General features: G+C 36.8%; 1 protein-coding gene across 4 annotated transcripts in view; it reads right to left on the reverse strand.

Annotated features, from left to right (window-relative positions):
* The window catches only part of TBCK (TBC1 domain containing kinase), a 237,684-nt gene that overhangs the window by 19,989 nt on the left and 193,393 nt on the right, over positions 1–24,302 (reverse strand). For all 4 annotated transcript variants that reach the window (XM_081226529.1, XM_081226526.1, XM_081226527.1 and 1 more), the window contains exon 25: positions 13,692–13,851. In XM_081226529.1, coding sequence (XP_081082655.1) covers positions 13,692–13,851 — 160 coding nt within the window. The remainder of the gene's footprint in view (positions 1–13,691; positions 13,852–24,302) is intronic.

Below are 24,302 nucleotides of genomic sequence, written 5' to 3' on the forward strand. Positions count from 1 at the left end.
GCATAGCATTTGAGGCCCTCTATAACCAAAAGCTCCCCCATCTTTCCAGCCTTATCTGTAGCTAAAATGCTCTTCAGAGAAGCCCTGTGCTTTCCAATCAGCCTGTGTTATTTCCTTTGCCTGGAATGCTGCCTCCTGACTATGGCCCTCCTCCCAACACTTTTTCTTACTGAAATCCTACCAATAATACAAGGTCTAGGTCTACTATTACCTTCTCCATGAAGCTTTAGGAATCCTTCTGTTAACTGGAAGAAACTCCTTCCTTCTCATTGATTTTCTAGAACTTTAACTATAAATCTCATAGCACATGACACATTCCACTTTGAATTTTAATCGGTTGTATCAGTCTTATATTCTTAACTAGATTGCAAGATTTATAAGGGCAAGGGACTGTCTTTCTCATTTCTGTTTCCTCATAATAGTTTCCATCATGTAGGCACTCAATGTTTGTCTTAAACTAGTAGTTGATATTAGCATTTTTTCTTTTATTTTCTTCTTCTTTTTTACCAATTTCTGTAAGTGCATTGTCTACTGCAAACTATTATTTTTCAGGTGTTCATTCTTAACTTAGTCATTAGTTCAACCATCAAATATTTATTGAATGCTTGTTACTTGAAAGGCACTAGGCTAGGGGCTGTGGGTACAATGAAAACAATATAATCCCTGTCCTCAATGAGCTTGGAGTTTAGTAGGAGATGCAGGTAAGTGGATAGGTGATTACAATGCCATTTGATAAGTTCTACACAGAGCCATCATTTAAGGTTGTACAAATTGTGCCTTATATGAGAGAACCCAGAAAAGAGGTAAGTGGAGCATGAAATGTAGCCCCATCCTCTCCTTTCCAAGCTTTGCACCCTTACATGGTGCTGTGTATCCGTAAACGAAGGATGGGTTTTTATCTAATGCACACAGAGACTCTGTATATGATAGTGGTCCCAATGCCACTATAAGAGTAAGTAAAAGATTTTCTATGAGCACTTGGGAAGGGTACTTAGTCCCAAACTTGAGGAGTTAAGAATGAGTTCCATGAAGAAATGCTATATAAACAGCTTTTCAAGACAAATGGGAGTTACCCAGGTAAACAGAAATGAGAAGAATGCTTCAAGTAGAGACAAATACAAAGATACAGCATATAAGGAACTACAAGTAGTTAATTATGGCTGGAATCTAAGAGCAGTGAGGGTGAGCTTGGAAAACAAAGCAGAGTCCAGATCATGAAGGGCCTCAAAAACTATGGTGAAGGTTTGAATTTTATTTTGAAGGCAATGGGAAGTCATAGAGGCATTCTGACAATGACCAGATGGATATTTCAGAAACCTCACTGGTTGTAGGGTAGAACTGGGGGAAGGAGGCTGCAGGCAAGGACAGTGGGAAGTTGCAGGAGGTCAGGCACGAGATACTGGTGATCTGAGTGAAGACAGTTGGGAAGTGGAGATGAGAGAATTTCAGACCTACTTAACAGCAAAGACAATTAATAATTTTCCATAAAGTTTGTTCCACCAGTCAAGAAGGTGAGAAAATCCACTATTTCAATCAAACAGGCTGGGTGGTATGGATGAAAGTGTGGGAACTTCGTAGTTAGACAATACAGAGTTTGAATCAGGGTTCTACCACTGGTTAGCTGTGGGATCTTGGGTTAAGTCACTTAGCCTTTTTGGCATTAGTTTCTTCACCTGTTAAATCTGTAACAACACACTTGAATAGTACACTTAAAGTGTTGTTGGGAGTTTTAAATTAGATATTATATCTGTATGTGCTTGATTCATAGTAAATACTATAAAGCTAGTTTCCTCCTTTTCTCCTCTTTCCTTTCCCCAGTTGATCCTTTAATAGGAGAGCCATTTACAACACCCTGAAATTGTATAGATACAAACTTAAAAAAGCAGAGTTGTCCCCAAATGGTATGTAAGGTAGGGCTTTTCAGTGTTAATGGTGAACTCTTTATGGTGAACTCTTTAACTAATGCTTTACAGTATTAATGGTGAACTCTTTATGTTGGAGCAGTAATTTATACTTGTGACTCTTACAGTTTACTGGGTCCTATATAGTTTTGGCAATCAGAAGAAAGCTTATGAACCTATTCTCTAAAAATATATATATAGCACATATGTACAACACTTTACATATAATTTTAATTAGTTCAAAGACCTTCTAAAACTCTCGATGAACTCTATTAAACATTTTCCTTTATGCTAATTCATTTAATTTTAAAATTTATGATAGTTGATAATGACCTAGTATTTATGCATGTGGCAAATTGGGATATTTCTGTAGATATACAGTTTAGTGTTTAACAATAGCTTATACTTTCAAATAAGTTCTCTTAAGAATGGCTATGTGGATGTTTTCTGAAAAGTTGACGTTAAAGAAATAGGAGAAAACATTTTAGCTAGGACATAAAAGTTTGTTTTTATGACATAAAAACATACTGGCTCATATTGAGGCAGGAGGTAGATGAGCCCTCAGGGCAAACGGTTTGAGTTCGTTCCCTGTGGACAGATGCTCCGAGATGGGAATAACAGGACAGTTGAGAGAGGAGGCTGGGCCCTGCCCAGATAGCAAATAACGAGACCATAAATTCCTCATTCTCGAAGTCAGGAGGCCTCCCCAACTACACATGCACAGAAAGCCTCCTTGGAGGTCAAAAGGGGAGTGATGTCAAGTGGCCAAATCTACCCATAGGCCTCTTCGGTAGAATCCATCTTAGCTAAGAGATGTGCACGCACACATGGGAAAATCCTGAGATATACCAAATATGGACTTTGAACCAGGCAAATCAAAATGACTGGCCAAAGGAAACCCACATAAAAGTGATCCAAACTGCCACGAGGGTGTGACTCTCTCTGAGCCTGCCCGTGTGTCTATCCACATGTACTGTACTATTTTTTTTCCTAATAAATATTTTACTTGTTTCACTACTTTCCATCTTTGTGGGAATTCTTTTTCTGCAAAGCCGTAGGGCCAGGGCCCTGTCACTGACCACTGGTCTAGTGGCTAGGATTCGGTGCGCTCACTGCCGTGACCTGACCTCAATCACTGGCTGGGAACCGAAACCCTGCTTCAAGCCGCTGCAGGCCGAGGCCACCCAAGATCAATATTAGAGGATAAGCCTCTTCTGATAAAATGCCATCATCTAATAGTATCATGTATCAGGAGCTCTAATGAGCCTTGTGGCACATTTTCCTATGATCTGCGATATTTGCGACCAGAATTGCAGCAACAATCATTTATCCTCTTCTGTTTACACTAGACAGTTGAGAACTGTGTCCAAGCCACTGGTCAAATTACACACAGTATACTGTGCTCTAAAAAGGATGTATACAATAAAAATTCAGATCCAAACAGTTAGGGCTGTGATGGATCACAGCCAAGTCCCAAACTTTGTAGGTCAAGAGGGAGAGTTACTATGGTTAGTTTCTTATTCCGTCACAAACATTCCTGTGGTAAGCAGTAATGAATTAAATGGTGGGCTATGGAGGGCAGCATCAGTATACAGAATAACACGTATTAAGACAAATAACTTTTATCCTGTGACAGTTCATGAATATAGGTGCCAGAGCTCACAAGATTCAGATGATGACTTGGCAGTTTTTCCTGAAAATTGGAAATGACCTCCCTCTGCCGTTTTAAAAATTGCTTATACACATAATACATCCAGTAAACATGTTAAAAAACCAAAGCCTGGATTAGGTGTTTTAAGGTTCCCTTTACCACAACTCCTACATTGCTTTTTAATTCACACAACTTTTGAGAGGGTATGAGAATAGGGAATCTACAGGACAGGTTTTAGTTCATGGACCTTTTAAAGTAAGTTATCCTCCATCACTTAACAAATGTAGAGTTATACAGGAGAGTTTTCACTGTTACTTTTAAGCCTCATATGATGTCTGCTGTGTTCAAGTTGCATTAATATCTAAAATGTTTCCTTATAATCTGATATAAAACCACAGACCAAAACATTTGCTGACAAGAAGGCAAGGAAAAAGTCAGGAAAAAAGCCAAGTTTAACCATACCCAGTACTTACAGGTCTCACAAGACCAAGAAAGAACTCTTTGCATATTTGGAACTTATAAAGGAGATTCACTTCCTATTCTTTATCAAAATGCTTAAGATACAACTATAAAGAGGCCTAATGTTTTCTGACAGGTAGACGATCTCATACAAAGTAGTTAAAAGTATTATATTAATCTGACAAACTAGGCAGATACTATCTGGAGCTAGAGACATTTACTATAGGGGTAACACATGTGCTGAATTGGTTTAAAGTGTTTTCAGAGTCATTTGGTCCCCTTTGAGCACACACGTGGTGTAGGATAACCTCAGATGCCTGAGGCCAAAAGCTAGGGGAAAAAGCACGAGCAAAAAGAGGAAGACAGCTAGAGAGAGAAAAAGGGACTGGCAAAAGGTAAGGGCTACGAGTGATCATCATAGTATCACAAAACTTGGTTTAGCTTGGTTAAGGGATCCAGGAAGTAATGAGGTGGGACTAGAGGGTGGAAGCCTTCTATTACTGCAGTACAAATTAACTTCCAACCTAACATCCGAAAGCCAAATAACCTTGGCCTCCAGGGAAATGTAAATGAACACAAATGGAGTATTATCTTATTTTTAAAAATAGCTGCAATATTATGCCTTGCTTATTATAAACCTGATTATTTTCATTTGAAAACAGATGTCATATTTTAAATTTAATCCTTACATGCCAAGGGTAGAAAGCATCAGCTACTCACAATGTTTAGTCATAGAATTGCCACAAATATCATCTCTTGTGTAGGCTTCTGACTCAAATGTTATTCAGAAGTATTTATGTTTTGCTCTTTTGTTTTGTTTTTTCAGTTTTTCTTTGTTTTGTTTTAAAGAAAAGAATAATAACACACATGGCTTATTACTGCAACTGGCTCTTATGTTCTCAGATTTCTTCCGATGACAAAAGAAAAGCACTGATTTCATGCCAAGAATATAACATTTTAAGAGTAAGATGAGCTGTTCCTAATATTTTCCAAAGGGTTGTTGACAAGTCAAAGTGAAATGCAAAGATTCCTTCAATTTCTTTCTTAGATAATCTTTTGATGCGATACACTATCAGTGATGAAATGCTTGTGGTCTCATAACCACTAAATATAATGTAGATAGAGAGTAATTATTTTTAAAGTCTCATGTGTTTCAGTGACTAACATAGCATTATGATGTACTGCTGAAAGGACTCACTGAAAGTAAACACCATTTGGAGTTTCATTTTGCTCTGGTGAATGTTGTTGGCCATTTTCCTGTCTGAGACCCATCACTAGCTCAAGAGTTGGATCCTACTACATTACTTTCCCACAGCGGAGAAATAGTATAACCCAATAACACTTTAAAGCATGCTGTTGTGCTAAGTCATCATTCTCGCTAAACATAATTTACTTCTAGGAAAGAGGTGGATTCACCATCATGTTTTGTCAAGCCGAGATATATGAAACTTTGATCTTAGGTTGGTAGTAGGGCAGTGTGAGTAACGGTTGCTACGAGTATCAAAACAAATCATACATTTGCCCATAAATAATATTTGATTAATGCTAAAGATCAAAATTTCCTTTAAATCTGAGTAATCTGCTCAAGGATATAACAATGAACTGTCCTCTGGGTTCATTTAATCCATGACATGGATGGTAGACTACCTCTGCCTCTCCCTATTGATCTGAATAGTTATAACCTTAATTCTTAGGTTTATACACTTGCTCTCTGAGGTTAATTCAGCATGTTTCCCTTGTATGCCCAGGGAATCTAATTGTAGTTTAGCAATTGAAGATGCAGTTTCTCATGTGAGTTTCAAAAAAAGATGATCATCTCTGCAAGAAGAGCGAGAACTTGCCATGTTTTTCATTTAAATGTGACACAAAGCCTGAATTGACTTTATCCTTGTTTTGATGCAGAGGTCTTCCTACTCCCATAAACCTTAGCAACAGATACAGTCTGTATTTGTTTGGCCTGTCAAACTAAACTTGACTATACAGCAGCAAGGATCAGCACAAAATCTGATCCACCCTTGGAACAATAGTATACATTTCAGAGACTAGGGACTCCACTCACTTGAGACTATCTAAATTTCCTTGATGCTGACATAACTTTGTTCACAAAATATCTGGATATGCTTGATTATATAATGCCTCACTGCTTTATTTAACCTGAAGGGTAAGGTGAATTAAAGATTAACTGACAAGTGAGATTTAGTAGGACTTAAGTCTGGTATGAAGAAGCCTAATTAATTAATGGAATCCTAATTAAACTAAAATCTTTGTAGTCCTCCTTTTTTTGCCCTATTCTGGGGGGGAGCAATGTTTTATCCAGACAAGAAATGGCAGATTCTAAAAGTTTTTGATGTATTTAATGTGGGAGCTAGGCCCAAAACAAAAGCCTTATGAAGTGGTAATTGTAAAGAAGGCACCTCATAGCAAAAAGTTGCTAATCAGTTGTAATTACAGGAAAAATAGTTAATGAATACATAATTAAAAGAGTATCGTATATCTTCTGATTATATATAGTTTTTCAGGTACATGAATAAGCAGTATTTCTCAGATTTGTTCTGTCTTCTATGTGATTTTAGATAATACATTCAATACATCTGGTCATTGTAGAGTACTTCCTTCATATTTGTATTACAAAAGTACTCTAGACCTAATTTGTATGTCAAATGAGTGATTTTAATACTATCATATTCTAGACAAGTGGTTCATTTATTCTCTCGAGTTGTTCAATATTTTGCTACTTGTAAATCCAATATTGAGAGCTTTTCCTTTTATTGAACTATACTTGATTTCATTTACTATTTTCATTTGTTGAATTTTCAGTCTAACTTTATTACTAGGTTTTAACAGAAGATGTAAAACTAGAAAAATTACAATCAGTGCCTACCATTTTGCAAACAGAAAATTCCCAAGTCCAAATATGGGTTTGACATAAAAATTTGTAAAGATAATCTGTAACCATACTGACTAGAATTGGCATCTCTGTTTTCTTCTCACAGTATTCAACTATGGCTTTCTTAATCTTTTCAAAATAGGACTGTGCCAGTTGGAGTGCACTGATTTCAGCTTAGAAGAAAAGCTGCTACTTGCTTGGAAATCACTGTTTTGTTTTTGTTTTTAATACCCACAGAGGAAAGAGATGAGACCTGATCAGAACAGCTCTCATGAAAGATCCTCCACTACTGTTTGACCAAAAATTGTAGGGCTCAGATGAATTAGGGACAGTGGGGTATCCTGAAGACATCAAACCCTAGAACTTAAAAAAAAATTGATATAAAAATTTATAACATGAAATTTTCCATTTAAACCATTTTTAGGTATACAATTCAGTGGCATTAAGTATATTCACAATGTTATATAACCATTACCACTGGTCATTTCCAAATTTCTTTATCATTCCAAACAGAAACTCTGTATCCATTAAGCAAAAACTCCCATTCTCCCATCCCCCAGCCAGCCCCTAATAGCACTAATTTACTTTCTGTCTCCACAAATTTGCCTATTTTAGATATTTTATACAAGGGGAATCATAGAATATTTGTCCTTTTGTGTCTGGCTTATTTAAACTGTTTTCAAGGTTCATCCATGTTGTAGCTTGTATCAGAACTTCACTCCTTGTTTATGGCTGAAAAATATTACATTATATGTATATACCACATTTTGTTCATTCATCTGTTGAGGGACACTTGGGTTGTTTCCACCTTTGGCCATTGTAAATAATGCTGCTATGAACAACGGCATACAAGTCTCTGTTTGAGCCCATGTTTTCAATTCTTTTGGATATTTACCTAGGAGTGGAATTGCTGGTAATATGGTAATTCTATGTTTACATTTTGAAGGAATAGCTAAACTATTAAACTGTTTCCTACATAAGTTGAATCACTTTACATTCCCCCCAGCCATGCACCAGGGTTCCAATTTCTCCACATTCTTGCCAACACTTGGGTGTGAAGTGGTAGCTCACTGTGGCTTTGATCTGTGATTCCCTAATGAGTAATGATGTCAGGTATTTTTCATGTGCTTATTGGACATTTGTATACCTTCTTCAGAGAAATGTCTAAAATGTCTAAAAATTTGCCCACTTAAAAACTTGGTTGTCTTTTTGTTGTTGAGTTATAGGAGTTGTTGAATAGAAATATAACTAATGTTTGTGTGTTGATTTTGTATTCTGATAATAATCCTTATTAGATATATAATTTACAAATATTTTCTACCATTTTGTGGGTGGTAAGGATTGCTGGCCACCACCAGAAGCTGGAAAAGGCAAAGAAAGATTCCACCCAGAGCCTCAGAAGGAGCATGGCTGACACCTTGATTTCAGACTTCTTGCATCTAGAACTATGTTGCATTAAGCCACCCAGTTTGTGTTATTTTTAATGGCAGCCCTAGGAAACTAACACATGTTCAATTTTGATACCTTTTATTTCTTTTTCTTGCCTAATTGCTCTGGCTAGAATTAACACCAATCCTTCTCAAACCCTTGCAACAAACTGAAGAGGAGAGAACACTTCTTAACTCATGCTACAAATCAGCATTATGCTTCTACCAAAGCCAGACCAAGACACTGAAAGAAAAGAAAACTACAAATACCACTGATGAATAGTGATGTAAAAACTTCAACAAAATACTAGCAAACTGAATTCAGGAGCCTATTGAAAGGATTATGCACCATGACTAAATGGAATTTACACTAGGAATGCAAGGATATTTAAACATATGAGAAAATCAATCAATAATATACCACATTCATAGAAGGGAGGGAAAATCATAATTATAATCATCTCCATTGATGCAGAAAAAAATTTAATAAAATTCAATATCATTCCATGGTAAAAACACTCAATGAACTAGAAGTAGAAGAGGATTTCCTTAATGTGGCAAAAGCTATATATGAAAAAATCCAACTAACATCATATTCAACGGTGAAAGATTGAAAGCTTTTCCCCTAAGGTCAGGAAGAAGACAAGGATGCCTGCTTTTGCCACTTCTATTCAACAAAGTACGGATTCTACTTGTTTTCAATGTTTCTGTGGAGGAATGGGAGATTAGAGCTGCCCACTTTGCTGATGTTACTCCCAAACTCTAGAACTTTTATACTATCATCATACATAAAGCAGTACTTATTAAGTTCACATATATGCAAATTATAGTGCTGGAAAATAAAATTAATAGGTGAAATCAACTGAGTACCTATAACTATCAGGCTTTGTTCTGAACCTTATTGCCTAATCTGAAATCTTCACAACAATGCCATGAGGTAAGTATTATTTTCCCCATCTTATAAAGGAATCAGTGGTGACTTGGAGAAGTTAAGCAATTTGCACAAATTAACAGCTAGTAAGAAACAGAACAGAGCAGTTAATGTAGTCTGACTAAAAAAATCATACACTTAAATAGTATCCTTGTAACAGTCAGGGTTCCAACAAGCCCTGAGGATAAATTGAGGGGGTTTTACTTACAATGAGATTAATTACAAGGGTATGGGTGGGATGTAAGAGAACCATAAGGATGGTGTAGTAAACCTGCACTACAAAAAAGCAGAGCTGTTGCCACCCCTAGAGCTAAAGGGACCGGGGGCTGGAAAGAGAGTGGTGTAGAGAAGGCTTACTGGAGAGCGGTGTTAACCTTTAGTAGAGGAACACAGCAAAACCGAGAAAAATTTGAGGGAAGAATCCAGGGGGATAAATATCCTGACCTCCCTCCTTCCCATAACTTGTCAGAACTCCCCATTAGCTCAACAACTGGAAGCCAGAAGACATGGAGGTCAGCCATCTGGGGCAGAGAGCAGGGTGAAGAAGTGTGGAGAATGGATCTATGATGGGGGGTAGGGCAAGTGGAAGATATCCAGTACAACCATGGATACACAGTAGAATTCAGTAAATATGCTTTAAGTTGAGATGCTTCCAACTTAGAGGGAGGGTGAGGAGGGGAAGAAGCATTAGTAAAGTCATACAGATCTGTACAGCAGACAAAAAGATGACGGAACAATATAAGCAAATGAATATCTAAAGCTCTCTTTAGCCCCATGATGAGAAAAATTATTAAAAGTACATCTGTGGGACTTTCCTTGTGGTGCAGTGGTTAAGAATCTGCCTGCCAATGCAGGGGACACGGGTTCAATCCCTGGTCCGGGAAGATCCCACATGCTGCAGAGCAACTAAGTCCGTGCACCACAACTACTGAGCCTGTGCTCTAGAACCCACAAGCCACAACTACTGAGCCACCATGCCACAACTACTGAAGCCCAAGTGCCTAGAGCCTGTGCTCTGCAACAAGAGAAGCCACTGCAGTGAGAAGCCCGTGCACCCTAACGAAGAGTAGCCCCCTGCTTGCCGCAACTAGAGAAAGCCCGCCCACAGCAAGGGAGACCCAACGCAGCCAAAAATAAATAAATAAAATTTATATTAAAAAATGTACACCTGTGGATAAAGAATGTCACCAGCCATTTCAGTAAACAAAGGATGTTGCAGCCATAAAGCCTTAGCCACTGCAGCAGCCCCTGATGATGCACCCTGAGGGGAATTCAGGATGGAGAAAAACAGGATAGTGGCCCAAGGCAGTTAAGATGCATATCAAAGGAATAATTTCAATAAGCCCAGACTCTTTCATCTTCCCATACACAGAAAAGCACTAAAATCATTAACTTGAGATGTCTGTTTTTGTGATTAGCAATAATCTTTTGATGTTCAACGACATTTTTTTTTTTTCTTAGCAAAAAGTCCTATATACCCTGGCTCCTCCCTTACCTCTTTGGAACAGTCCCTTAGAGCTATCCGAGAGGCTATATCCCCACCTTAAGTCCTCAGTAAGTCCACTGAATAAAACATAATTCTCAAATTTTAGACTGCACATTTTTTTCAGTTGACACATCTCTATACAAATATTTTAAACTGTTTCTCAAAAATTATTTCCTGATGTTGGATTGAAGCATTAATAACTGAGCATACAATTTGTTCAGTCACTTGTCTACAAGCATGAATAATCATGGTGAGTTTGAGGAAGAAGGAACTGTTCATGATAGCATCTGGTTTCTGACAAGCAAGACGTTGGCTAATTTATTCAGAATGTGATGGGTCTTTATTTATTACCATTATTTTCAAATACTGTTATTACTTCATCTAAATAGTCTTGCTCCCAGATTTCCTTCACATGTTGAACTTTTAAATTATTCACACTGTGATAGACTAGCATTTCAAAACATGACAAATGGTTTATAATTTATTATTTAATGAAAGAAATGAGTTATCCTTTTATTTGTGTATGTGTTTTGACCTTTATGATAAAGTAAAATCAGAATAAACATAAATCTGGAGATTAATACAATGAGTGGGATGTTTGGAAACATTTGACATATTTAAGAAGATTCAGTTATACAGGTCCACTTATTAGATACATCTTCCAAATGGTGAATGCTTTATGAAAGTAGAGCCTTAAGCTTGTTAGCACTTAGAGCATAAACGTTTATTTCAGGTCTTGGGTTCATACCCTGGGAGGAACTATTGTGATCTGCGAGAAATCAGAACAAGTCTATCTTTAAAACACAGGACAAACGGCAGCATTCACTCAAAAGCCTTACTTGCTCACTGAGTTAAGGGTATGGCTTAGAGTCATATAGACTCATGTTGCAATCATGGCTCTGACATAAATAAATTAGATAAAATCTGAGTCTCAGTTTTCCTCATACATAAAATATGAATAAATAATGCCTCCCACATAGAACTGTTATGAAGAATAAAAAGAGATTACATATGAAAGTACTTATCACGGTGCTTAGCACACAAACACCAGTCAATAATTGGGATTATTATCACTGTAAAGATTTCTTCCTGAGGTTATATATTATGGGGAATCCAGAAATATGTGATTCTCAACAGTATTTCTATGGGTTGAATGTATTGATATGCATTGTAATTGAAAATGGATATTTTTCATTGGAATGATATGACAATACAGATTAATGTAGCAGCAGTACTGTGGTGGTAGTAAAATAATAATAATGATAATAAACTTACATCAAAATAATTCAGATACCATGGCTTTAGTTCTAAAATGTCCTCATTTACTTATTAAAATTGCATATTAGTCATTTACTATCCTTTCTCTGAAACAGATATATTTAGATTATTCCCTGTCAGACACTAGATACAGTTATGTAAAAGAAGGGGAGTGATTGGGCTTCCCTGGTGGTGCAGTGGTTGAGAGTCCGCCTGCCGATGCAGGGGACACGGGTTCGTGACCTGGTCTGGGAGGGTCCCACATGCCGCGGAGCGGCTGGGCCCGTGAGCCATGGCCGCTGAGCCTGCGCGTCCGGAGCCGGTGCCCCGCAATGGGAGAGGCCACAACAGTGAGAAGCCCGCGTACCGCAAAAAAAAAAAAAAAAAAAAAAAAAAGGAAGGGGAGTGATTTAAGATTTATAGCTAATATCCACTCAGATATTCTTTAGTTTGGTCAATTAAGCTTCTCCATCAAGGATGGCTTTAATTTAGTGTCAAAAGCCAATACTGCCATTAGTTCTGTACTTCTGAGACAAGGATTATTGGATGCTTAAAATGGTCTAGGACCAAAAGTCTTACAGTTCTCACTTCCATTGATCACCATTCTGGATTACTCAGTTTATCTGCATAAGCTATCTGCAGGGAGGAAACTATCTCTGTTACTTTGCCAGGGGCAGATTCTTCCGTCCTTTTAGAAAAAGGGCCTGTTCTGGTTTATTAATGTTGCCTACATCTAGATATGTGTTTTTTATTTATTTATTTATTTTTTTTGCGTTGTGCGGGCCTCTCACTGTTGTGGCCTCTCCCCCTGCGGAGCGCAGGCTCCGGACGCACAGGCTCAGCGGCCACGGCTCACGGGCCCAGCCGCTCCGCGGCATGCGGGATCCTCCCGGACCAGGGCACGAACCCGCGTCCCCCGCATCGGCAGGCGGACTCTCAACCACTGCGCCACCAGGGAAGCCCTAGATATGTTTTTTTAAAACAGCTTTACTGAGCTATGATCGACATATAACAACATGCATATTCAAAGTGTACATTTTGATAAGTTTGACAGGGGGATTTGTAAACAAGCCCCTTTGGCTCTCATACCCCCTATTCTCTAACTTGCCTTTTATAAAAAATAAAGGTGATGTTTTTAACCTCCAAAAGCTACTATTTGTTTTATTTTTCAAAATGTTTAAGAACATAGCCAGAAGAGAGCGAGGTCATTTTATTGCTTCATAGTCCTCATATTTGAAGGTTGATATCCTTCCTGAATTCTCTATCATCATAAAGCTTTGAGCCTATAGTAAACAAAACCCCCAAATACAACAAATTCTATCATGGTCAGCTTTCAGAACCTCTAATCAAGCCCCAGTGTTTTTCTACAATGGAAGGAATTGAAGCTACTTCTTGTAATTTCAGGAAGTAGATAAAAATGAAAACACCAAAACTAAAACAAAACACCTTAGGCTATCATTTGAAGTTTCCTAAGCTTAGTATTGACCCTGATGCTGCACAATGAGGAAAAAAGCTTGAATTCTTTTACTGGGAAAAGGTAGACAATCTCTTTTATGTAAGACTATAGACAGATCTTCAAAGCTCATTTGATATGCAACCAGCTTCTGAAGAAATACACTTTTAGACAATCTGTTGCAGTGGGCAGGTAAAAAGCTCATCATGATGTCATATGACATTTCTGCGTACACTTACCTCTGCTGTGTGCTTTGCCACATTCCCCACGATGACAATGACCTTCCCTTTGAAGCTCTGGAGCATGGCAGTGTAAGGTCCTTGGGTAAGCTCCCCTTCCGCAGTAAATGCAGTGCTGAATGGAATGTTGATGCTGCCTGAAATGTGACCCCGAATAAAACTGAGAAAAAAAGTTAAGGAAAACATTTATTTGTGTGCAGACTTGAATGTGTGACAGAAGCTCACAGAGGTAATTGATTCTCAGAAGATAGTACCATTAAAATCAAACACAAATGGAGACCGGACTTGAAAATTCCAAGCAGATGAAACCAGTTTAATCATACAAGCGAAGATTTAGCTTATTTTGCAAGACAAGTGAGGCTAACTTGACCTGGGTCACTTGTTTATGTCTCTGAAAATCATAAGTGAAACTTAAATTGTTTCCCTAAATTGATATGAGATGATCACTAACCAGTTCCCTTTCATTTAAGAAAATTCTAATATTGTAACCAATTGCTGAAAATTAGTCACTGCTGCTTTTTAACAATATACCTCTGAGCCTCACTCCATGTTTTGGTTCCACCGCTCCTGGTTTGCAAATTGTCTTTTGGTGTGTGCACAATAAACTTTTACTAATTACTACTTCAGTTATTCATCAGTTTTACTTTTTTTTTTTTTCTGAACACTTGACAGTTCTAAACATCTTCCATGCTCACATGAGTATTTTATTTAAACAAAGTAAGGCACCTGTGCAGAAAAAAAAGTTAAATGTGAAAATGCAATGAACAAGTAAAAGGAAGAAGACTAGCCAAAGATATAAAGACTTTCCTGATTAAATGAAGTATTGTGAAAGTGATCAGAATGCAACAAATAAATGGCAGTCACATAGCTTGTACAATATTCATGGTTTTCAGTTCATTACTATTATTATGATTATTTTAAAGATCTGAAATACAGCCAAATGGGTATTCTCAGATCTAACTTGATAATGCAAAAGCTTATCTACTTTGGGCAAGCAACTGCTAAATGGGACTCTATTTAGAATTGTTAGAGGTCATTAGCACTGGCTGGAAACATTTCTGTTGTTGGTTTATTTCTCAAGTAAACTTAGCTATTTCAATTCTTTCCAATTTTATGTTCTCTAAAGGGGGTGATGTTTTACTATATTTGTACTTTAGAAGGGTTTTAATGATTTCATTGACTATTGTAATTTTGGAATTAAAAGCTTGTGTTAAGCTTAAAATATTTAGAAATATAAGATCTTAAAGAAAAAAATATTCCTTCAAAAGTAATTTAAAAGTACAATTTTAAAAAGTGAAATTAAAAAGATGATTCTTCACATAGAGTCTGTAGAGGAAGATTCTGAAATATTATTATTAATCAAATAACTTCTCAAAAAAGCATAAAATAAGAACCGCGAAAACTGCTCTGAAAGAGATGTATATGATGCTTTGTTAGGATATATCAATTTGGGGAGGACAGGAAAGGTTTCCACTAAGGAACTAAGTGATGGCCGAGGTAAAATTTGAATAATTAATAAAAGTTAATTAGGCAACAGGATGGAATGGAGGTGGTATAGGGTGGCGGAAAGGACAAACATTTTTCAGGCAGAAATGTCAGGCATATATTGGGGAGGAACATGACCAATCAGGAGAAAGGAAGGAAGGCCAGTACTGGTGTAGAGAACAAAGACAGCATGAGATAAGATGAGCCTGGAAATGGATGCAGAGGCCAGATCATACAGGGCCTTGCAGATCATGTTGTTAATATTGGTCTTTATCGTAGAGCAATGAAAATCAGAAAGTATTTTAAGCAGAGAAGTAACAGATCACATTTGCACTTTGGCAACAATGTGGAGAAAGGTTAGAAGGGGAGTGAATGTAAAGATGAGTTTATAAGACGTGTAGGCAGTATCTCATCTCCTCCCTAACAATCACTGATAAAGACCATGAAGAGATGTTTGTGTTCAATAGAAGCATTTTCCCCTAAACTTCCACTTTAGATGTGTGTTCTTTACAAAATGGAAAAGTCATAGAGTTTTAAAAAGTTATGTCACAAGCAACGAATATTCCCCATCCCCCCAAAAAGACTCACTTGTCATTCCTGTAGAAGGGGGAAAATTATAATTATTTATTGACATGACAGTTTCTCAGTTGCCCCAGTTTGTAGGTTCATCTTTAGAATACTACTTCTCTTGTTTCTCTGTCTCTCTTTTTCCCTCATTAATGGAGAGAGGAGAAATTAGAGGCTCCTACTCTCAAGAATGATGGTGGAGGTTGAACACGTATCTTAAATTTCTAGTCAGCTGTTGCTTCATCCTTTCTTATTTAAAGAAGGCATCTGGCATTAATAATGAGGGAAAGGACATAAAAAGTTCTGAAAAATGTAATGAGAGGTAGAATAAATATTATCATCCCAGTGTATACTGTTTAATTAGCGTCTTTTAGAATGAACAGAGAATTTATGATCATAAGGAGATCACCCTTGAATTTCATCAGCACTAGTATTTCAAACATTTATAATTACTCAATACTCAAAATATCAACTGCAGTTTTCATGAACAGAAACGACTTTGCCCTCAGCATATAATTACTCCGATAGCACTTTAATCTTTAATAAGGACATACCTTAAAATAAAAATATTTGATTTTTCAGAAACTCTGAACCTAACAACTCAATTATTCTCAGCAAATATATCTACATCTGCTAGTCTGAATCAACTGGCAGAGAGAGTTTCTGTGTTTATCAAACAGCCAGTATCAACCATGAACATTTTTCCTTTCTAGTGCTTTTTGAATAGCAAAAGCAATACAAATCTATCCTAGTCAAATGCTCTAGCAGACATGTCTGCACTGCCTGCCCACCTCCCACCTTCTTGTTTGAAAGGAGCTCAACTACTGACCCTGACGAAAGGGTGAGCCTAGGCTGTCATGTTTGTATCAGGTGATCCTGCCAACGATCTGGACTGACAGGATAGGAGGGAGGGGATGAGTGAAGGTGGATATCTGACACAGGCTGATATCCTGTGTCAGATAGGCTGAGCCAGTTAGATTCTCTCCCTTCAAAATCAAAATAAAAGATAAAAGACATTGCTCAGACTGTGTTAAGCTTAACAATGTAAAATCACATTTGAGTGCCTTGTATATATATTTTATTCAGCCACGTTAAAAAATTAGTGACTCTAGAAATAAAATTATTTATTTTACAAGATAAATTCTATAAATATTTGGTTTAAAAAAAGTACCCATCTGTATCTAAATACCCAATATCTAATATCTGTATCTAAAATCATAGATAAGCATCTAGATGATTTTGTGAGTTCAATATCACGAATTTATTATGTGCTTTTAAAGAACACTTTAGTATGTCATACAAGTATGTCATAAACTTATCCTAGAATTTTCTTTTGTGCTTTATGGTTTGATGTTTTTAAAAAACCCACTAGACAGGGGACATGGGTTCGTGCCCCGGTCCGGGAAGATCCCACATACCGTGGAGCGGCTGGGCCCGTGAGCCATGGCCGCTGAGCCTGCGTGTCCGGAGCCTGTGCTCCACAACGGGAGAGGCCACAACAGTGAGAGGCCCGTGTACCGCAGAAAAAAAAAAAAAAAAAACCCACTAGATTAAATGTTAAAATGCTTGACAAAGTAAGATTGCAACAGGGTCTTTTGGGTAAGAGAAAAGTTATAATCCAAAATGCAAAACTTTTTCAAACATTTTTCAGGCTATCTTAACACTTTGGAAGATAAGACACAAAAGAAAAAAACGTCTTAAACCACACTTCCTCTATTCTTAGTTTAGTTCAAGCAAAAAATCCTGGAAGACATATAAAAGCACTCATCCAAGAACACTCTTGTCATAAAAATTCTAGTGCAAATAAGATTGCGTAAGCACAAATGCTTGTAGACAGGGTGGTCAAACCTGTAAATAGCTATCCTTAACTGTGAGACTGGCAAATAGCTGAGGAGAATGAGACTGGCCTAGTTACACATTAATATATTTACAATGAACATTTTCTTTTTAAGTAAGTTGGACGATGAAGACAATTTTGGTTATTTAAGGATCTTGTTTCTTTGGTAATTATTTACATTTCACTGCCTACATTAGAAATTCTCATGTGACACAAACATCATATGATGAAGTAGAACTTTTTCAGGCAATTTCTAAACACATGAGAGGCTGTCAGATTATACTGTAAAGGTAGGCAGTTGAATATTATTTTTAACCTTCTGAGTCTTTCATAATCATAATAAAATATTAGGTGTTTGAAAAATGAGCACAGAATAGATTCTGTACATTTTGTGCTAATTGGACAGAATACGTAAAGTAAAACAGAAGTTGATTTCTGACATATAGTGACTCTGATTAATCCTGGGCAAAACATGGCAAGAAGAGCAAAATGATACAGAATACACTGAGATAAGCACTTTCTCCATGTTCTAAGGACGTAAGTTTTACTTCCTTGTACTGCAGTGGAAGACAAGTATGTGTAAGTTCTTAATAATAAGGCAGTATTAGAGATGAACATGCAACAATATATATTTTAGGATTACGACTGTTACTTTATTGCTTTCCTCATATTCTAGACAAAAATTTGGACTCTTTGCATTTGCCTTTTGCATTTAGAAAAGCCAGTGCTTGTCAGCATAAGCACAGGCATGGGGTAAACAATACCCACACTTAAAGAGGTCCCAACAGACAGACACTATACTGTAAACTTAAAAAGCTTCAGCTTCAAAGTACCCAGTTTAGAGAGTATTAAGGCAATAGAAGCCCAAGTATTTATGTGGTAATTAGTCCCGATCACATATACATCTTGACAGTGTACTTATAACAATGTCCACCATAATTTTCAGATTGGTTTTCGCAAAAACCACAATAAAAAACAATGGCACACACACTAGCTTTTTACCTTTCAATGTTTATAAGACATTTTTGCTATTAGGATTTTTGATGATGTCTTTGAAGGAATTAAAAAATACAAGATATGATTAAAGAAGTCAGCAGTAATTACAATGAAATCTCTTCCATGGAATAATAGTAGCTATAAAAAAAAACAGAAAAGCATCTTGTTATTATAGCAGTCACCAAGTCAGGTGTTTGTACCTTAAATTTTTTTTGTGATAAAAAGAGTTGGTTTATTAGAACAATATTAACAGGTAAGGATGATATGCATTATCTTGTAGGTTTCTAAGATACGAAGACTTTCCTGTATTCATAAGTCAGTCTATATAAAAGTACTACAAGTAGATGCTTCATACTTTAATCAAGCAGATAGAAAAATATATCAGTTCTAAGAACAACATAGGTACACCATATAGGTAAATTACATAGATAAATGTTCATATTCCAGAGAAATTCTTCACTTTACTAAAAGATTTTTAAATTCCTTTAAAATATTTAATGGCTCAAAATTCAACACAAAAAATCTCATGTTTTCTAAATCCTAAAAGAGCACAGCATTTCTCACTTAGTGACATCATACCTCTATACAAAGCATACTAGTATCTTACCAGAGCACTTCTGAAGGTATGTGTACTTTTATGTTGGCTTGTCTGTTTGCTATGTTAGCTAATTATAATTAGTGTTAAAGAGCTCAAAGTAAATGTTATACCTTTTTTTTTTGCAGTACGCGGGCCTCTCACTGTTGTGGCCTCTCCCATTGCGGAGCACAGGCTCCGGACGCACAGGCTCAGCGGCCATGGCTCACGGGCCAAGCCGCTCCGCGGCATGTGGGATCTTCCCGGACCGGGGCACGAACCCGTGTCCCCTGCATCGGCAAGCGGACTCTCAACCACTGCGCCACCAGGGAAGCCCTAAATGTTATACCTTTAATATTAATATATCAAAATCCAAAAGTTTCCTATTATATAACTAAATAGCATTAACTGATACAAAAATTATATCTTTAGATACCATTTTTTCTTGCTAAATCTATTGTTGCTTTCCTTGAACAGCACCACCGTCCCCAAATCAGTCTAAAACCTCATTTTTGTCATCTCAATAGTGGCAACATTCAACTGTAGTGTACTAATAAATAGCATCCTCCTATCTCTAGTCCCATTTTCACTCGCCTATTTCAGACACTCACTACCTTGAACTTAGACTATCGCAGTAGCTTTTTGTTTTCTCCAACTCTCATCTTTTCCCTTGGAAATCCATTTTATTCACGATGTTACATTAAAAATTTTGAAACAAGCTCTGATTATCACATCCATGCTGAGAAACCTTCCATGGCTGCCTATAAGACAAAGCCCAAATTTCTCAGTTCAGCCCTTATGAATAGAACCAAACTATTTACTTCAATCCCAGCCAAACTGAATTACATGCTGTTTCCAGTATATGTTCTGCCTAGTTCTTGTCTTTTTCTCTGCCTAAATAGCTTTTCTCCATAATTTTGAGTGTTCAAGTATTACCCATGCTTCGAGAGTTTTCTCCATGAAATTTTCCCTTCCCACAGTATCTGTATATCTCTCATGATAGCAATTTGATTTTAAATAAAACATACTAATGTACCTGACTTCCACCAAGACTTTAAATAATTTATAGGAAGGATCTGTATTTATCTGATCTATGAAACTCTTACAATGCTTAATACAGTATCTAGAATACATCTAACATATTTGTTGAGTAAATAGATTTCAGAATTGTGTCAAACCTAGAGTAACTAGTGGCAGCTGCAAATACGCTAAATGCCTCCTGGCCTTCCTAGCTAGTGGCACCACTACTTATCAATACCTGTAAGTGCCATGATATAGAATTCTCTTTTGTCAAAATACAGTATGAGAAAAAAAGAAAGAAACAGCTACAGAAGTCATTTTCCTGGATTTTCTCCAGCACAGATACCAACCCAAAGGGCCTAGTAAAACTAGGTTATTTCAGGGTGAAGCTAGAGACCTCACTCTCTGTGACTGCAAATATGAAGGAATATTTATGCACATCAAATCTTTGGGTGATTCTATCCTTCTAGTCTTGCCTGCACCATTACCTCCATTCTCATCCTTCTTCCCACTGCATTAATCTCTCTAAAACACAAATCTGAGCATGCCACTTACCTGATTAAAATTCTCTAATACTCTCACAGCCGATGGAATAAAACCCAAACTTCTTAGCATGTTATGCAACATTCTCTATAAGCTGCCTTTGTCTACTTTAGTCACTTCTCACCATCATATATTCCAGCCATGCACATCCAGAGTACTTGTAATTCCCTGAATGTGTCTTCCTCACCCTCTGTGCACCCATACACTATGTTTTTTTTCAGTCTGAAATGTCCTCTTTCTCTTCATTGCTAGGGTGACTTCCACTCGTCTTTCAAGACCCATTTCAGGCATCACCTGGCTTAGGTGACCATCCTTATATTCCCATGGCTTTCTGAGTATGCCTCAGACATAGAGCATTTCATACTGTATTGTAATTATCTATCTAACGTGTCTTAGCCACAAGATTATGAGCTCCTGTTGGGCAGGGGCTCTGATTTAACCTAGCAAAGCAGGTTCTCATGCAGGAATGACTCAACGATTTTTTAAAATTAATTAATTTATTTGTTTTTTAATTTTTGGCTGTGTTGGGTCTTCGCTGGCTATGTGCGGGCTTTCTCTAGTTGCAGCGAGCGGGGGCTACTCTTCCTCGCAGTGCACGGGCTTCTCATTGTCGTGGCTTCTCTTGTTGAAGAGCATGGTCTCTAGGCGCGCGGGCTTCAGTAGTTGTAGCACATGGGCTTAGTTGCTCCGCGGCATGTGGGATCTTCCCAGGACAGGGATGGAACCCGTGTCCCCTGCATTGGCAGGCAGATTCTTAACCACCGCGCCACCAGGGAAGCCCTGACTGGCTGATGGAATGAGACTGATGGCACTCAGGAACTGGGGCAATGGATGGGTGTCAGAGCAAATAGGATCTCTTTAACAATTAATGTACTTCTCACAACTAACTATTAATCCAGACACTGGAGATATTTTTCAGTAGAGGCTATCATATATTCCCACATTATACAAGGGCCATTCAGATATGGGAATACAACTGGATAGAAATTATAATTCAAGTAGCTTAAACCTAGATCCAAATGGGATGAAAAAAAATCTTACTAAGCCTCCACATTATCTATCTTGCTCTGAACACAAGTATCTCTATATTACTTTGAAGACTTTTTTAGAAGTTAATTCTTCAGGACACAGAGACAAGAGCAATACTAGCATTTACTAAGGAGGAATAATGTGGAGTAATAATGAAAACAACTGAGTTTATGTGTTTTTCAAATTAAAAAAATTAAGCCTGAGGTGGTCTTTCCTATAGTTTCTGATATTAAAAAAAAAAGGTAAGAGTTTTACAAATAAAGCTGCAAAAAAAGCCTTGACTTCAAGGAAATGAGAATATATTCTTTTGAAGTATTTATGTTCATAGATAATAGTTGGACCCACATTTACATGGCTAAGACCACACTTAATATGAACTCCAGAAAATTTGAAACTCTAAATATTTAGAAATATTAAAGAAAACAACAGTTTAAATTGTGTATTATCTTTAAAGCAATTAATATTAGTACTTATGAAATTTATGCCACTACATGAGAAACATTTTCTATTGCCTCTTTAAAATATTCAATTATTGATAGTATTATTGATATTCAATTATTCAAATATTCAATTATTATTTGCTCTGAAATCACCATTACGTATTACAGAACAAACATAACTGACCTGAACCTTTACCTAGATTAACAATTCATGTTTCTTTCTTATAAAAACAAAAATACAATAGGATTTCAACAAAAACTTAGTTGTTTAGCCTCCCTGATACAAGCTGTTTAGCTCTAATATTAAGAATGTAGACTTGATTATCTCTAGGGTTCCTTCTTATTGTAAAGTTGGGATTATGTCTTTATTGCCAAGTGTGTGAAGTGTATCTTCATGTCCTCCAGCTTTCCCTTTCTGTACTCCTCTTCCCTACTGGTCCCCACTGAGGTTAGGGGTAGTTCCCTCAGATTGTTGACATGCTTCTCCTCACCTACAACCATAAAAACTGATAATAGATTAAAATATGACCTCTTGCAGGGTATTTTTAAGTGGGAATATTTATATCACAAGCTAAATGACTAAAGCTTTAACAGAACTTCAGGTGATGGGGTTCAGGACATGCTACCTTAAATTACGGCATCTTGGCATACTGAATATCTTAAGCTGAAGAAATTTGAGAAATGTCATGTGTAGAAAGGACTTTCTGACCTTCCCAAGAATCAGGTCATAAAACCTTCAACTGAGAAGTGCCCTCCTTATACCCAGAGGATAGGTACATCCTTATCTTCAAGACAGAGGAACACCAAGAGGAATCTGAATGGACAGGCCTTGCTAAGTTGTCCTCAGTTTATTACAAAAGTCTACTACACTTAGCTCAAATCCCTTTTGCCCTATCACATTTTCCTGTGACTGTTCACTCTTCATCAGACCTAGCTTAAAAACACTCAGGTTTAACCATTTCTTTAGGTTTTCCTTACAAAGGCTCCCATGTCATGTAAAACTTATATTAAATAAATTTGTATATTTTTCTCTTGTGAATTTGTCTTCTGTTACAGGGGCCTAAGCCGAGGACTTAGAAAAGTAGAGAAGAAAAGATACTTTTCTTCCCCTACATGCATAGGAGAGTTCTAGGGAGTGGTAAGGCTGTCCTTTGAATTTGTTGGTAGACAGTAACTTATTTTGCTGAAGGATAATGTTGCCTCCCTCCTTTTCATAAACAATCATTTCAATTATTTTACATAGGTAAAGAAAGATGATGTGAAAGTTAATTTTATACATTTACTCTCCTGAAAACACATATGAGGAAAACAAGTTTTCAGCCATATGAAGATGTATCACCTATATGAAGAACTGTATTAGCCAAATTTCCCTGTTTCAATGATCCATAAAAGCAAAATAGAGGATAAAAATTATATAGAGAGACTATAAACAATTTGAAAAACATTATAAACAACACTTCAAACGTAACTTTCTTTGCAGAAGAAAAAGGTGTTAACAGAGTTTCTTTTTTTTTTTTTTTCTCCTCTACTGTATAGAACTATAATTTGTTGGCATGGGAGAAATAAAATTATTTTAAAAATATAGTAGCATTAAATATTTATTCATTTCTTAAACAGATAGAAAAAGTCACGTTAATCCCAGAGTTTAACTGCAAAATTAAGAGTTAGTCTACAAAAATGACTCCTTCAAAAAATATGAGGATTTCAACAGGCTTAATTTGTTAGTTTTAAAATATCAGCATCTTAGTGATAGTTTTGGGAAAATTTAATAAAAAATATTTTGAATATACTAAATCTTATAAATGAAGTTACTATAGCAGGAAAAAATCTTTCTAACATGCTACCTCTCTCAAAACATTCCAAATTTGCTTTCCAATATTTAAAAGAGTTAATTTTTCCTTGAATCTGTGGCTGTGTTAGTATAAAGACAACTATTAGATTTATTTAGTTGGGATTAGGCCCCGTACATACAGAGGCACTGAAAGCAATATCTGAGTTTGTAAGATTTGAAAGAATGTGTACTGTGTCTGAACACATAGTTTGGAATCAATACATGCCTCAGTCATTAATTTAGATTAACTGATTTCTCTCAGTCTTGTTTACGCTTGCTTAACAGTCCT

This window comes from Mesoplodon bidens (assembly GCF_964165515.1).
Source record: "Mesoplodon bidens genome assembly, chromosome: 1".
Classification (NCBI taxonomy): Eukaryota; Metazoa; Chordata; class Mammalia; order Artiodactyla; family Ziphiidae; genus Mesoplodon; species Mesoplodon bidens.